The following is a 16201-nucleotide window of genomic DNA, read 5'->3' on the forward strand; positions in this document are numbered from 1 at the left end:
CTTATCAGAAATTGATTCAAAAATTGTTATAATAATAATAATAATAATAATAATAATAATAATAATAATATAATAATAATAATAATAATAATAATAATAATAATAATAATAATAATAATAATAATAATAATAGATTTGCATTCTCAGCTCTCAAAAGCTCGATAGAAAACTGAAGGTAGAATCCTCGTCTTTTCCTCTGCTGCCCCCTTGTGGTCCTTAAAATACATGGCCTTTTCAGCACACAACAATATGGCTACCGGAACATCGGGCAGTACAAATATGTTCAATTTTGCATAATTTTTTTTATTAAAAACAAACAAAGAAACAAATAAATAACATTTAAAAAATGTGTGACATTTTGGAAAGTGATGAATACAGTGTATATTAAAACGGGGATGGAAGCAATTATCAGGAGATTCAAAATATCCAAATTAATGTTGTTGAGTCACCGTTGAGAAAAGATTGTCCTGAAAAATCGAAAATAGACAGACAGACAGACAGACAGACAGACTTTTGCAGATTTTAGAAAGGTTGTATAGCTTCACTCCACTATTACGTCTTCTTTTCAATGTCACCTGCTCTGAGACTGTTGTAGATGGATTCCTATGACACTGACCACATGTGATCATGTCGTGTAGTACCTGTGGTAACCTACACATTATAGACATGCTAGCAGGGCACACATGGAATTTCCCTCTGAGATTAACCCTTTAAAGCCGTTTGTATCATATTTGATATGCGAGATTCTGAGACGTCCCTTTTTTCTAAACCAAAATCAAGTGTGGCAGACCACTGTCCTCTCCTGAAACAACTCCAACACCACCCCGTAAAAGAGGCTGCAGTGTGCCTCTTGTGCTAAAAAGTGCTATGCAAAAAAACCAAAGAGAAAAATGTTGTTGTTCATGTTCTATATTGTCAAAATGTTATGGGCAAACTTTGTTTTTGTGTCTAAAGTTAACATAGTCGTGAGCTAAAAGTTGCCGAAATCGCCTAATGTATCATATTTGATACAAAAGAAATGTCATAAACAAAATCAAAAAAAAATTGGGATTTTGTTAAAAGGTTCAATAAACATCTCATTTCCAAAAAAATAGAATTTTCTGGCTATTTTTTGATGTGTCAGGCTTTATAGGGTTAAGAAGATGTCCTCACTGGCCACAAGGACACACACACACACACACACACACACACACACACACACACACACACACACACACACACACACACACACACACACACACATCCCAGAAACATCTGACTAGTCAGTTACACAACACAGGGAACAGTTAGGTGCATCACCTGACAGACTCTAACAATGTTGGACAGATACAAAGCAGATGGAACAAGAGAAGCATCCAGGGACAACTGCTGCTGTGCACCTCCACCGCAGGAATTGATTGCAAACACCAATTTGCAGTTTCTGGGGACATTCTCGTCCCACCGCAACCAGGACAAAGCTTGGATTCCAACCAAAAAGGAATTAGAATGCATCTTTCCTCATCAGTCATTTTAGCTGCAGCGATGTCCAGTAAATGTCTCTCTGAGCTCTATGACCCTGTGTCTGACACACACCCTGCTGACTCCCCCGTGGCCTTGCTGTGGAATGGAAATAACTTGTTTATCTGCACAGAAGCTATTTCCATTCTCTTCTGTTCCGCTCAGCTACTTTCTAATAACACTGTGTCCATGTTTTATTGTTCCCCAAAAGGAGGAAGATTAATAAATCACTTTAATTAATCAGATATGCAGGACACTTGTTTAAGGATTTCATCCTCTACAAACAAGCTTGGCCCCTTAAAAGCCAAATGAATAAATTATGAGGGTGACTTTGAACAAGACCATTCTTGGCCTTTAATATGATTAAAGGCAAACTCAAAATGATGTTTCATCTATTTTGCATTAACCATAAATTGTCTGAAATGAATTAGTGATTTTCTCTTTACACATATACAAAAACGTAATAGTTATAAAATGAAACTGTTAAATTCCTCCTCATTAAAAATGGATTCCTCCTGTCCACCCATGTCAATTTATCATTATTTAAGCCTCTGTTGACCTCAGCCTTCTCTGTTTGCTCTGGTTTCCTCCCTAACTAGAGTGATTTGGACAAATAAATTGATGTGCATTTAGACCTTTGTGTTACAAAGAAGGAAGAACTAAAGATCAGCCTGCCTTTGAATTAAGGATTAGACACCCAGCTCGGGCCTGATTGATCCTCATAGTTCCTGTTGCGGGACGTGACTGCACTAAAGATCTGCAGCTGAGTGCAGTCGAATGGTTCATCTGAGTTCACAGCTATTACACTCAGCACCTGCATTCACCGAGACATTAACAGAGGCAGACGTGTGGTGGTAATTTCTAACTCTTCCTGTTGCGTAGATCTGCCCTCGTTCATATGAGCTGCACAGGAGCCTCAGGCAAAAACGGTGGGTCACGACAGCAGCGAACAAAGCAAAGGTGCGAATCTGCCGGGGTCTAAAACGGCCTATTCCCGGTGGTAACTTCTATGGTGCAACAGACAAGGTTTATCTGAAGGATGGAGTTGTCAGACGTTAAGGAAGGTGCCTGAGGCCTGTGTTTGGAAAGCAAAGATGCTGCACTTTTTTTGTGCCCCTGCAATATTTCATATTTTAATAATCAGACAGTTGAGGCTCTGAAAGAATACACAGACTGGGTTCATGCAAATAAGATCATTTGGACAAAGTTGTTCTAACATGAAAGTGTGTTTGGCCTCCTTCCGAAACTTTTCTTAATGTTGGTTCTTCTTCCGAACGTTGATCTTTTCGGCTGCAGTTTGAAATCAAATCCAGCCTCTTCACGTTGTTCTGTGTTGCTTTATTTAGACTCCAAAAACGGAACACAAAGACTGAAAAACATAAATTGTGTTATGTTGTTTTGAAGAGAAATGCCCACTTTTATGATTTGGAAAGTCCTTTGTGTCAAATTACATCTGCTAATTTAAGTTATACCAGGCTCACTGTGGAATTAAGTATTTTTCTTCATAAATATAAAAAGTCCCTCAGTTGACTATGTTAATGATGCTAAATCACAATCAGTGCAGCAGTGTTGCACTTGTGTCAGGTAATCTTTGAGAAAAGGGTTTGGAAATGACTCCTCCAAAAGGCAGATCCAGCAAGGATGATCATTTATTTCATTCCATTTACCAGGAGATCACGCAGGAAGGAATTTGATTTTCCTTGTTGGCATTCTTCAGCAGTGTCTTCCTTGGCCTTGGTTGGCATTCAACACATTTAAAATAAATGCCACTGTTGTCTTTAACACTCCGAGAGTTAAAAGATCCCATTTTTTTCCATTCAGAACAAATACAGACAGATCACGTAACGCCAGTGAATTCCATTCCTGAGGAGTTTTAAACCAGCAAATGTTGCCTTCACTGACCTGAATGTCATCGTTAGTTTCAGTATATTGATAAGATCTGGTGAAGATATGAAGACTATCAGGACATTATTTTAAATTTACATCATAGACTCCTGGCTGTAGCTGCTCCACCATTTATTAAAGATAACCCTGTATCCATGGAGACGAGGCCCATCATGCCAACTTTCATTGCGATGATATTTCAATGAGCAGTGCTCCAAATGGAGACAGATGGGTCCTCTTTGGGGATTCTCCTCCGCGTTTCTGGAGTTACTGACCTGAATGAAACGATTTCCGAGGGCAGAATAGGCTTTTTATTTGAACCGTACGTACCAAAACCACAAGCAGCATTGGCATGACAGCAACTGGTAAAACCTTCCGTAAAGGAAAAGCAGTCACATAGCATACGATCCACTGTCACCACACCGAGCGAACTCTGTATAACGTCCGTCACTGATGAGAGGTGGGTGTGTGCGTTTGTGTGTGTATGGCAGGGGGAGAATCGATTGTCAGCATGTTATTGCTAAGACAGATGGTGTAATGAATTCAGATAGTGAGAATAAATTCAGTACAATTTACAAATAAAAATAAATAACCTGGTATAAACATTTAATATTTCAGAATTTTTACATTTAGTTCCCTTTGTATGATACTGCACAGGATATTTCTGGGTCATTGGTCAGATAAAACCTCCGTTTTACAGTTCGACTGAAGAAAGAACATTTTAAATATCTTCATAAAACTCTTCACAAAATGACAGTGATCATCTCACAAGAGGATAAACAATGTTATCTACATTGGCGGGTCATCCCATCATGCTTATCTTTTTATAATTCTAGTGGCACACTGATAGAAAAAACACTATCACAATAATACAAATCATAAATGAAGCAATTAGCTTTAAAATTTAAAAAAAAGGTCACAGCCATCGCTTAAGACCCAATTTTTAAGAACAAAGGCGAAGACATCTGCAAGAAAAAGGCTCACATGTAAAAACAGATGATTATGCCAATGTGGAGGGAAACTTAATCCTTAAAACCTGCTGCATGTTTGAATATTTCAAAATAAAACCAGCGATGCAAACTTAACTCTGTAATTGCACCTGGGCATCAGTATATAGAACAACATGAAGTTGGTGGCCAAGCTTTATCGAACTTTGTTCATTCTCACCTGTCGTCTGTTTGACTTTTGCTCACCTCAGAGCGACCCCGCCCCATCTGCCGTCTGCAGCTGCTGCGCACCCCGGCGACTCGTAAAACTGCTATTTATACGTAGTTAATGATCACCTGCTTTAAAATGATCCAGGCTGCGACACCTTCCTCCCTGCGGAGAAAATCACTTCTGTTTAGGGGCCGTTAGAATCACTTGGATGACCCTAGAATAATAAATGTGCATCCTGGGCTGAAAGCATTCGAATCTTTAATCATATCCAGCCAAGCCACGTATGCCGCCCTTAATGCCGTTGAAGTCGCTGTGTTCCACTTCAGGGGGTCCATAAAAAGGCTGTGTCGTTTTGTGAGCAGTTTCTCTTTTAAGGAAAAAAAAACCAAGGATGAATGGTCGCTGGTGTATGGGATGCTCCTTTCTACCCTCCCCCCTTTAGAGCTGGAGAAAGAGCATCAGTGGGAGCCAGAGAGAGTTCAGATGAACTGTGGATGAGACTCCATCTCAGTACCTAACTGAACACACAGAGATGGCGGGTGGGGGGTGGGGGTAGGGAGGGGGGGGGGGTCGGTTGGCTCAATGGTGCCTGGGGTGCAGGCATGCTGTCAGAGCCTGACGAAGGGTGCCCCATTTAGAGGAGGGAGCTGGGGCTTTCTGGGGGAGGAGGTGGTGTGTGCGGGGGGCTGTGACGCATGGGGAGTATGTCATAGTGGCCGGGGATGTGGGTGCCACGAGGAATGTCATAGGGACTCTGGGAGAAGCCGGTGGCCATTCCATTGGGTCCTTGCAGGACACTCACAGTGGGCTCTGTGGTGGTTTGAGGAAACAGGAAGGAAACAGTGGGACAGAGATGGTTAGAAACACTGGGGGAGGAGGACTACATGCACGCACGCACATACGCGTGCACACACACACACACACACACACACACACACACACACACACACTCACAGGAAAGTTGTGATACAGTGCCCCTTATTTAAATGTGAACAGAACAAATCAAATGTCAAAACCGAGCAATTATTTATTTAACACCTTCATTCAAATGTAGTGCCAACATATAGATTATATAAAATGTAAAAAAAAAACAGCTCACACCAGGTTAACAAATGGCTGGTGAGAAAATAAGTCTTTAGCGGTAAGATGTTGATGGTCAGCTTAAAAATAGGATTTCTTAAATCATTATAAATTACAAATACTAAAAATCACTGACAACATTTATCATCTTGGGGCACAACGCTGACATAGAAATTGACATAAACTATAAACGACAGATGGAGTTCTGCTAAGGGAAACATTAGGCCCATAATAACAGATGCCTAAATGCTACTGTCTCACGAAACAAATGAAAACAGGACAAAAAAGTTGGGCTGAGCCAGTAAAACTCGACACCAAGAATGTAATATTTCAGTTTTGTTAAAGGACGCAAGTGACGCAACGCAGCTATAAACATAAACTTTTCGAAACCGTCTTGAAATGAAAGCCTGATGAAATTTCCGTTTTAAATCTTGATATGTTTTCTTGTTAAACGCACGGATTTCGGTCTGAATAGTTTATATCGGCGTCTCACCCGCGGGAAACGAGAGAGGAACAGCTCGCACAGATGAACTCTCACCGGGGCCACGCGTGTGTGAGTTCACCCGGGGGCACATGAGCAGCGGGGACAAACGCCACAGAACCCTGCTGAGCTCCACACACCAGAGCGACGACACACTCACCAACGTCATAGACGTTCCTGCCAGTGCCGCCCAGGAGGGTGGCGGTGCCGCCAAAGGGCACTTCGCGGTGGGAGGGGGATTTCATCTCCACGTAGCTGTTCTCGGTGTGCTTGCAGGCCAGAGCTGGTGGGTCTCTGATGGTGGCATATGGGTTTTCGCTGTTCAGCGAGCAGGAGCTGTTGCTACATATGGAGCTTTTGATGTAATCTGCAGGAGCCGCAAGACAAAGACACAGTCAGCGCAAACGCAGACGATAAGATTTTTACTTGATGCCCGAACCTTCCGCTAAAAGTTGATGAGCGTGGCCTTCGCCGTGGTAATGAAAATCATTGTCATTCTGGAGAAATTCCATTTCTTTTGTGCCTGACAGGTGACTAATGTAGGTAGTAATCAGAGTACAAAGGGGAGAGTGTGGAAGGCTCATCTCATCCATACCAGTCTCATCAGTCTGATAAGAGGCCTCATTAGAGACCGCAGCGAAGCTCTTTTGGGTCCACTCTTCACACCGCGGTCTCCTACACTCCAAGTGTGGGAGACAAAATGACGTTATGGGCACTGAGCCACAGAGAGCAATTAGCTCTGGAGGAATATCTCAGCCCACCATGAGCCTGTCCAAAGTGTAGACTTTTCACATAAATCATGAAGAATAAAAGAACATGAGCTATGGGCTGGAAAAGACTTTTAAAATGTAGCAGTTATGAGATTTAACACACACGTGACGCACACGGTTAGTACCTTTTCTGGTGCCTCTTTGTGTTTGTGTGTCCCCCTGTTGAACGTCTGGAACACACGTAAAGAGGTGTCAGCGACAGCACATGTGAAGGCTGACAGGAAATACCAGTGAAGGTGTGATGAAGGGAAAGGTGAGATGTAAATATATATATACAGCATGTCTCCCTTAGCTCATGGTGTCAGCTTCCTCCAGCTCATCTGCTTAATGATAATAGAATATTTCCCCAAAACATTATGTGTCAAAACAGGCCAGATAGGGAATATTCTGATATTTGATGTAGGAACCTCCGACGTTTTCTTTTAGATGACTGATTTTCTTTAATATAAAATGAAAATAGTGCATACTGAGAACTTTGACTTTTAAGTCAAGTCTGTTAAATAAACAATGACACTGCACTGCCTTTGCAGTGATAACTAGATGATTTATAGTCTTATTAAATAACCTCAAAAGACCAGGAAATAATAAAAAAATATAACAAAAACTGTAGAACTGTTATTTGTGCATCAGGTACCTCATCTTAATTACACTATATGGAGATTAAATATTTTACAATGTTAATACGTTACCAATAATGGTATATCTTTAAAGGAGAAAGTGTGTATTAATATATTCCTTACTCAAGCTTAAAAAGTGTATAAGCATTTATTAATTATTTGTGCAGCTAAAGTAGTAGTAGTAGCAGTAGTAGTAGTAGTAGTAGCAGTAGTAGTAGGTTGTTTAAGCCAGAGATTTAACGTTCTATTGATATTTTTTCCCCCCAAGTGATTAATTTTCTATAATTTACAGGCGGAGAGTCCAACAGCTGACCCACAGCTAGCCACCATACAGAAATGTGCCACTGGGGGGAGTGAAAAAGGACTAATGAGCTCATATTGACCCCTATTCACCTCCGTGCTACTGCCTTCTCTCTCCCCCCTGAACATTCTATCAGAATCAAAGCACAGGGTTAGCTTTAACAAGAAAACACTGCTTCATCTTCATTCCCAGTAGGGGAGAGGCCTGTATGATGCTGGTGCAAATCACAAGTTCCTCTTTGTCCTTGAAGGTATAATGCTGCACAACATTCAGCGCGGGCGGGATACTTCACAGCAACAGAGAGGATAACTGACCTATGTCATTGAGGTTGCAGTAGGCCCTCCATTCTGAGCCGTTTCTGCTTTTCAGGGTGCCTGACTGTGAAAGGAAGAGCACAGGTTGGTGCTTCTGCCACATAGTCCAAATGTTACACACACACACACACACACACACACACACACACACACACACACACACACAGTGCTCATACTTTGAGGGTCTGGTTGCCATCCAGTTTGCTGGAGATGGTTGAGACGTTACACTGGGCCACAGTCTGGTAACACTGGCCACTACTGCTGCAGCTGCCCTGGCTCTGGTTGACCTCAGCAACACTGGTCCTCATTGCTACAGTACTGCCACACTCTGAGGGTTCAAATAACATGTGGGTATTTGAGTGACAATGTTTTAAACAACCACATAAAAGGAATCACCTGTGTTCAACATTAAACTACGATCATTCTTAGACCAACATCTTGATATTTAAAATGAATATCTTTCTGAGACGTCTTACCAGAGAGAGAATAGTCAGTGTTGGTGAGGTGCATCGCCTGAGAGTAAGACACAGTGGGCTGGCTCTCATGCCCTTTGTCCCTCTGCCTCTGTCTGTACCACACAAACAGACTGAGCATGGCCATAATGATGAGAAGTAGAAAGATAATTCCCATGACAGCGCCTGCAGACTGCCGCTCCGAGCCTCGCGCTGGGCTAATCTTGGTGTACGGGTTCAGCTCCTCCATCATCAAAGCTGCTACAGAGAAAACAGCGATGTACAACACTGAGTTTTTGCGCTGCGCCTTGACCACCGTGAGATCCTCTCACCTTGATCACAGCGGATGCCTTTATAACCGGGACTGCAGTAGCACGTTCCAGTCACATAGTCGCAAGTGGCATTGTTGAGGCACTCGCATAACTGCTGGCAGCCATATCCAAACGTACCAGCAGGACACTCTGTATGCAGAGAGAGCTACTTTAACATATCTATAATAGTTAAAGCACTTTAAGAACAACCTCCTCGGGGATACTCAACTCTGATCACAGCTGGTCCCAATGAAACCAGTTCGGCAGGCGCACTGGCCGGTGCTGTGGTCGCAGTCCGCACCATTTTGGCAGCGGCAGACCTCGGAGCAGTCTCTGCCGTAGAACCCCGACGGGCAACCTGCAGACAGATGCACGTGAAAAAAAACAAAGGATAGCTCTGAACATTGAGTGTGAAGGTCACATCAGAAGTCAGCAGGAAGCTCCATATGGGTTGTTGTCTGTTTAGCATTCTCAACTAGGCGCGAAGCAACTGAAAAGAAGTATATTCTACATTCCGTGCAGAAAAAAAAAGACATTATGTTAATTTAATACGAGGTGGAAACTAAATGACAAGAAGGGTGGACAATTTATGGGGGGCAGGGAAAGGAAAAACACACCAGAATATAAAATCAAACGGCAATATGACACAAAACAAGGGCTCTGATTAAAAGCTTTGGGGTGATAGATTTAAAAAAGTTAAAAGATGGATGTTGATCTGCAAAACCCCTGTGTGAATGCATAACCAATCTAACAAACTGACCATTCATAGTAAATGTGTTCTAGAAATGTTCTAGATATATATGTATAAAATGTTTTTTAAAAAGTGAACGGGTGTTTTGGCTGCAGTTCAGCATTACAGACAGTTGGTGGCACTCTGTTTCTGCTCGGTGGAGCGGAGAGACTCACGCTGGGTGCAGTAGAGTCCAGTCCAGCCAGGGCTGCACCTGCACTCCCCGTCGTAGGCGCTGCACTGGGCTCCGTTGTGACAGTTACACGAGTTGAGACAATCGGGGCCCCAGTGCCCAGAGGGACAGGCTGCGCCAGAGAGCCCAGAGACACAGTTGAGCTCAGGATCACACAGCCACATCCGAGGAACGGCTCCACATTGTCAACACAAGCTAATGCTGGGAATTTAGTGTCATTTTTATTCCCAACAGGCATTTAGATGATGATATATGAGTAGCCATATGTGTTCTACTAAAGATGTATTAAAGTAAAGCATAATATCTATCAGATATAAGGTATTTTTACTCGGAGCAGTTAAGGTAATAAAAAGGCACACATCAATTTCTAATAGTGTGATAGCTCAAAGCTCTCCTAATGATCTTTGGCCAACAGTACCGTAAATCTAAGTGCATAATGTACAACAGCAATCATTTAAGTAAGCAATCTGTTCTGGGATGTGTGGGGGTCATGAAAACGACTGATGCAAATGAAGTAAATGAGAACTGGGATAAACAATGAGTAGCAAAGATCCTCAAAAAAGATAACACAAAATAAAGAAATGAAGGATAAAGGCGTTTAAGCGTACCGTGAGAGCAATCCTCTCCAATCCAGCCAGGAACGCACTGGCAGGAGCCATCGATGGGGTTGCAGGTGCCATTGTTGCTGCAGAGGCAGACCTCGGTGCAGGCCCTGCCGTACCTGCCACTTGGACAGACTGCACAAACAGAGGCAAAATATCAAAACAACAACCCTGCATGTGGTCACTGGTTGGCATCTGTTAGCGTCACAACACTAAACTTGGACATATATATGATAATATAATGCAAATAAACCCAGTGCATGAGAGGTAATGTAGACACGCCTCTCTAATGTTGATAACGCACTATTTAAGTGGATATGAAGTAATCTGCTTAAACAAAAGGAGTCAATCACCACCTTCAGTGGCACAAATGCCCTATTTGCACTCACATGAGCCGAATGAGCAATGCACCACATAATTAAAATAGACCATGTACACAGACCACCGTATGCATATTTTATGAAATTAATATTTCAACGCCCTCCCTCACACTTCAATAAAAGATTTCATTTCCAATTAAACCTCCATTGTGTTTTTTTACGTTAAGGCCATGAGACAAATTCAACGAGGTCTATCTAACAATCTGGGAGTTGTGGCACCAGCAGATACATCAAAAGGTCTCGGATGAAGAGAATAGCCTGGTGTTGGGAACATCAGATAATGCCTGTGAATACGACTGGTCCCACTCATTTATATGTGAGGCCATTATAGTGATTACATTTCGGCTGGCTTTTCCCTCTTCTTCAGGGCTCTTGTAGTTCTGCTAAGCAGGTTGAGATTAGGCCATGTAGTTGGCTACCCCATACTGATGTATCTGGGGATCGAGACCTCAACTCACCAGGAAAGCATCATTAGCCCATATCTTTGCGTGCTGGACAAGAGAAGAGTAAAAACAACAACGGCCTACATCATTCCAAAATGTGTATGTTTTCGGGGACCTTTGTCCCTCGCCAGTAATTAACATCTAACAAATTAGGAAGAGAACTGTTTCCCCCCCTCTTTTTATCAGCTAACCTATTAAACTTTTATCAGAAAGACATTGCTCAAAGTCATGAAAGAGAATTTCAAAATCTCTCACTGCTTCGCTGTAATTTATTTAAAAAAGGGGTAAATTATTAGAAGGAGACTCCACAGTACATAGGTGTCTGCACTAAAGGCACTGATGGAGCGAAGATTTATGCTGCAGAAGGAGGTGATCTGTGGTGATATATACTACCACGCCGAAGATCTGCTATTGAAAACTCCACTATCTATATGACAATGTGATATTATTGTATGTTGACTGGAAATACAATAAAATAAAAATTAAAAAAATGCAGAAAATGCATTGGTTTTGTAAACACACTTGATGTGCGGCTATACATGACATTTTGAATGCAAGGGTTTCAAGGCAAAGAAACCACTGTAAATATGAAAAACACAACTGAAAACAGGAAGCATGACAGAGGCCAAAGGGACACAATACTTGCCTTGGTTACACAGAGAGCCAGAGAAACCAGGCAGGCACTCACACTGGCCTGTGATATGATGACATGGCCCAGTGCTGTGCACACACTGTGGACAGGACTGGCTGCAGCGGTGACCGTAGAACCCCGGAGAACAGACTGCAGTGTGGCCAGAGGGGAAAGGAAAGCGGTTGACAGGGTGAGATAGAAGAACTATATCGAATGAGAGTGATCAAAGAGTTCTGAACTACTTGAGACCAAACGAACAGGAGCCCAAAATACAGGGGGAGGGAAGGAGAAGGAGCGGGAGAGTGAGACTTTATTGTAAGCCCCCATTAATATAATATGAAAGCTATATTGTTGTAAAATAGGAAATGATATCAGAGAGGTCTGCTTTTTAGCATGTGGGATATGAAGAGGACAGTAGTTAATTAATTAAACACCAAAAAGATGAAAATGTTATTCAAAGTGTGTACTATACAAAATGAAGTTCATTTTAACCACCTTTTAAACAAAGACTGTAATGTGGGCAGAAGCCATAAGCTATATAAAACATATTTTAATTTTAGTGCACATCTAAAAGCCAATCTGTGCTGTTATCTTTGTAAGCAGCGATTTGGGAAAAACAATCAAACAAGTATGCTCGAAATAATAAAACCAGATTGGTTCTTGTAAGATTACCACTCACGATTAAGTACACCTCATAGGTTCTGTTTTGATTGAAGCACCTGGTGTGGTACACATTTATCAGCCTCTGGAGGAGCAGAGTTCTACAGCTCAAGTCTGGACCGAAACTGCTGCAGTTACTCAGGTTCTCACCTGATGAGAAAATTATCTGCGTGAACATTCTGCAGGCAGAACTGTTGAAAGACCCACACGTATACGTCACTGCTCATGTGAACTCTGCTGCTATCTTTGAGGGGCCTGTACGGCCACTTCCACAAAAAAACATGTTTTTTACAGGCTTGCAGCTGTGAAATTCTCTCTCAATCTGAGTTCAATCACTGAGTTCATCATTTGAGTGGGGCCTCAAACAAATCCTGTTTGGAAACACAAAGCTGGCACTCCCTGAGTATGTGTGTGTGTGTGTGTGTGTGTGGGGGGGGGGGCGGGTCTGCGCCCTCTGATGAGTTCAGGGTGAGAACAGCAAATCTCCCACTGCGAGTTGCATTTGTGTGTGTGTGTGTGTGTGTGTGTGTGTGTGACAGGGGTGCAGAGAAGTCTGATTAAACGACAGCAGTGATGAAGGGGTTGGACTCAAGCAGTTGTCGCCGTTTAAGTGCCTTCTCCCCAGCAGGATCACCCTTCAACAATTCTTCAAACACCAAACCAAGGTCAGTACTGTGGAGCCCCTCTCAGTCTTAAGCACAGGAACAATGCTCACTTCTTTTGCAGGACGTTCCTCTGTATCCAGCTGCACACACACATGTGCCATCCTCTGGAGAGCAGGATCCTCCGTTCTGGCAGGAGCAGCTGAATGAACAGTTGGGTCCCCAGAAGCCTTGTGGGCACACGCTATCACAGTGGATTCCTGCGGGCACATTATGATGACAAATATTCAGTGAATACGCACCAAGGAGGATTGCCGAAATATTGCAAGTAGCCTGCCATCTGTAAAGAGACATCAGGCAGGACGGCGTTCACAATGGCCGATCATGCTGGATCTGCAGGAAGGGGTTTTGGGTGGTTTTTTATATCCCGAATGATCAACCTGCTGTTTGCGTTATTGCGGCCTTTCAGACTGAGCTTCCTTTGGAACCCTTATTTTTGATCTGATGGGGCTCCCTGCCAGAGTGCCGTGTTGATTAACAGGGTTGGCTCTCGGGAGAGGCCAAGCTTGTCTCCCATTCCCTTTCAGCAGAGTGTACAGAGCTGAAAGGAAGCATTCAGGGGACAAGTTCACACTCTGAACACAGTGTGTTTGGCAGAGATTGACCAAGCGACACAAAATATCCATACAGGGCTCTCTCTGTGCATCTGGTCCATTAGAACATCTGCTCCAGCTGACGGTTTTTAGCATAATAACAAAAAATACGGACCAGAAACCTCATGGACTGTCCATACCTGCAGGTTCATAAAATCCAACTGCTCTCCCCATGCTCATGCGTGCACTGTAGTGTCACACACTCACAGAAACTCGGCAACCTTTCAAGTGTCAACCCTAAGTGCGAAGTCTCATTTTATATTTCCTTTGAGTGTGAATATCTGAGAATAGTGTGACCATTAAAGGAGCATTAGTGTGGTACCTTTGAATTAGACCTGGAGTAAGCTCTTGGGACTTATGTTATACAGAAATTGTGCCGCCTTAAGGCTGCAATCTAGGAGTACAGGAGAGGAAATGTTAGTGCTGATGAGTGGGGAGCGCGGTAAGAATGATTTAGTCTGAGGCACAGCCATGGACATCAAAAGGAGGGCAAGGCTTGTGCAAGTGTGTTTGAGGTTCTGCTAGGCCAGGCAGAAAAGGCTGCGACTGCCTTTACAGTCGGAAAATGAATGCGAGTGGGGCATCACACGTTTCTGTCTAATGGTGGCAAACAGAGTGGCTTTGGATGTCTAGTGAGGGAGAAAAAGAAAGAGTGAAAGTAGCCAGAACTGAAGTCTCTTCAAAGTAGGCTTTTCTCTGAGAAGTGCCAGAGGTCCCACTATCCAATTTGTAGAGAGAGCAAAGCCAACCTCTCCTTCCATCGCTCTCTCTCTCTCTCTCTCTCTCTCACACACACACACACACACACACACACACACACACACACACATCACCTGCTACATGGTCTGAACCCTCCTAAAAAAATTAAAGGTGATTTTTTTTTTAATGGACTAGCCAAAAGCCTCTCCATCGAGTGTCCACTCTCAACTCTCTTCTAAACCTTTGTTGGCCGATGTCAGGCTTGCAACAGTCCAGCAGCAACTGTGGGTGTTTAATGCAGCTCAGCCCCTCACAGGCACGACTCCTGGAAGCCAGATTCCTGGCAAAGCGGTTATGTCAACTTTGCAGCTAGAATGCAGGCTGAAATCACACTGATTAGATGGAAAAACAAAAGTGCCCGCGCTTCAAAAATAGTTATCCCACAACGACCGGGATCGCACTCACAATCTCTCCAGGTGCTCCTGCTTTTCTGAGAGCCCATTGAAAACTGTCGAATTCACATAAGCATGTATATGTTTGTCCAAGGCTGCATGCTGCCCCCAGCGCTGCACCCCAGTGACTCAATTAAGTCTGACAGATGGTCCCAACCTGTGCAGGATTCAGAGCATGAGAGACCTGTTTCGCCGCCTTCGTTCTTGCAGATAATAAAACTCCGCATTGTTTCCCAGAATAAATGCCAAAAGCTCTGGAGGCTGAATGTGGCCGGCTGCTGAGCGCACACAGGCCTGACCTTTCCCGCTGAATCTATTCCCCCCCTGACTGCACCTCTCCACCCAGGCTCTGAGACCAAGTCCTCAGCTAGTTCCCCGTGTTTGACATTCAGATGTGATGCTTATAATAATGACCCTCATCCTTCCTCTGACATTCACACTTTTCTACTTTTTTTGCTGTAAACAAATGCAGGAGACAAGACACAAGCATCTGTCTGAGATGCTTTTGTAAACGTAAGGGGCTCCACTGGGGGCTGTAGTACAAAAGGAGAAACTACTAACCTGGTGAAAGTCAGGTTTGTTGTGAGAGCATCAGTTTGCATAACCAAGCAATGGGCTTGGAAGTGGACGCGTGCACAGACTTGCTGACCGAGTGTCAAATAACAGAAACATAAACCATAAAAGTTGCAGTATGGTAATTATGTTTCCACAGTTTCAATCTCGGAAGCACATCTCTAGTTTTTCAGCAAACACTGACCTGTCCAGCCAGGATAGCAGCGGCAGTAACCACTTGTTGGGTCGCACCCGTCAGCATGGCTGCAGTCACAGCGCTCCCGACACTCCAGCCCATAGGTGCCGTCCTGACAACAGTAAAAGTCACTTTTACACCATTGCACCCCCCCCCCAAAAAAAAGAACAACCAAAAAGTCCACTTCCACAGTTGAAGCAAAGACTCACAGGGCAGGATTCATCACAGTGCTGTCCCCTCCACCCTGGAGAACATGTGCAGATTCCATCTATAGGGTCACATGCAGCTCCATTCGCACATAAGCACGTCTGATTGCAGCCTAGCCCCCATGTGCCACTGGAACAGGGGATGGAGCAGTCCACACCTTGCCAGCCTGAGGTAACACAGAGAAGATTTGATTGAAAATTGATTCATTTTGTTGATTATTGCTTGTGAAGATTTTTTAAGAACAGCAACTTTTGGTGATACATTTATTTGATAATCCCATTAAAACCCATGCAAATGTGATAGTGATACACTTATGGCTGAAGATGCGCAAGGCAG

The 16201-nt window shown here is 43.3% G+C and overlaps 1 protein-coding gene across 9 annotated transcripts in view; it reads right to left on the reverse strand.

The window, feature by feature from the left end:
* Nucleotides 1-3669: 3669 nt before the first annotated feature.
* megf11 (multiple EGF-like-domains 11) overlaps nucleotides 3670-16201 on the reverse strand; it is a 52598-nt gene continuing 40066 nt past the window's right edge. For 4 of the 9 annotated variants that reach the window (XM_057051145.1, XM_057051147.1, XM_057051142.1 and 1 more), the window contains 14 exons: nucleotides 15868-16031; nucleotides 15668-15770; nucleotides 13220-13366; nucleotides 11860-11994; nucleotides 10397-10525; nucleotides 9772-9900; nucleotides 9095-9223; nucleotides 8887-9015; nucleotides 8579-8815; nucleotides 8279-8430; nucleotides 8103-8166; nucleotides 6996-7040; nucleotides 6261-6467; nucleotides 3670-5349 (listed from right to left, as the gene is read on the reverse strand). In XM_057051145.1, the coding sequence (XP_056907125.1) occupies nucleotides 5174-5349; nucleotides 6261-6467; nucleotides 6996-7040; nucleotides 8103-8166; nucleotides 8279-8430; nucleotides 8579-8815; nucleotides 8887-9015; nucleotides 9095-9223; nucleotides 9772-9900; nucleotides 10397-10525; nucleotides 11860-11994; nucleotides 13220-13366; nucleotides 15668-15770; nucleotides 15868-16031 (1946 nt within the window). In that variant the 3' untranslated portion in view covers nucleotides 3670-5173. Of the gene's footprint in view, nucleotides 5350-6260; nucleotides 6468-6695; nucleotides 6776-6995; nucleotides 7041-8102; nucleotides 8167-8278; nucleotides 8431-8578; nucleotides 8816-8886; nucleotides 9016-9094; nucleotides 9224-9771; nucleotides 9901-10396; nucleotides 10526-11859; nucleotides 11995-13219; nucleotides 13367-15667; nucleotides 15771-15867; nucleotides 16032-16201 lie in introns of those variants that run through there. The other 5 variants (XM_057051148.1, XM_057051146.1, XM_057051150.1 and 2 more) reach the window with 3 other exon arrangements.

The sequence above is a fragment of the Takifugu flavidus genome, chromosome 13, assembly GCF_003711565.1.
Source record: "Takifugu flavidus isolate HTHZ2018 chromosome 13, ASM371156v2, whole genome shotgun sequence".
Classification (NCBI taxonomy): domain Eukaryota; kingdom Metazoa; phylum Chordata; class Actinopteri; order Tetraodontiformes; family Tetraodontidae; genus Takifugu; species Takifugu flavidus.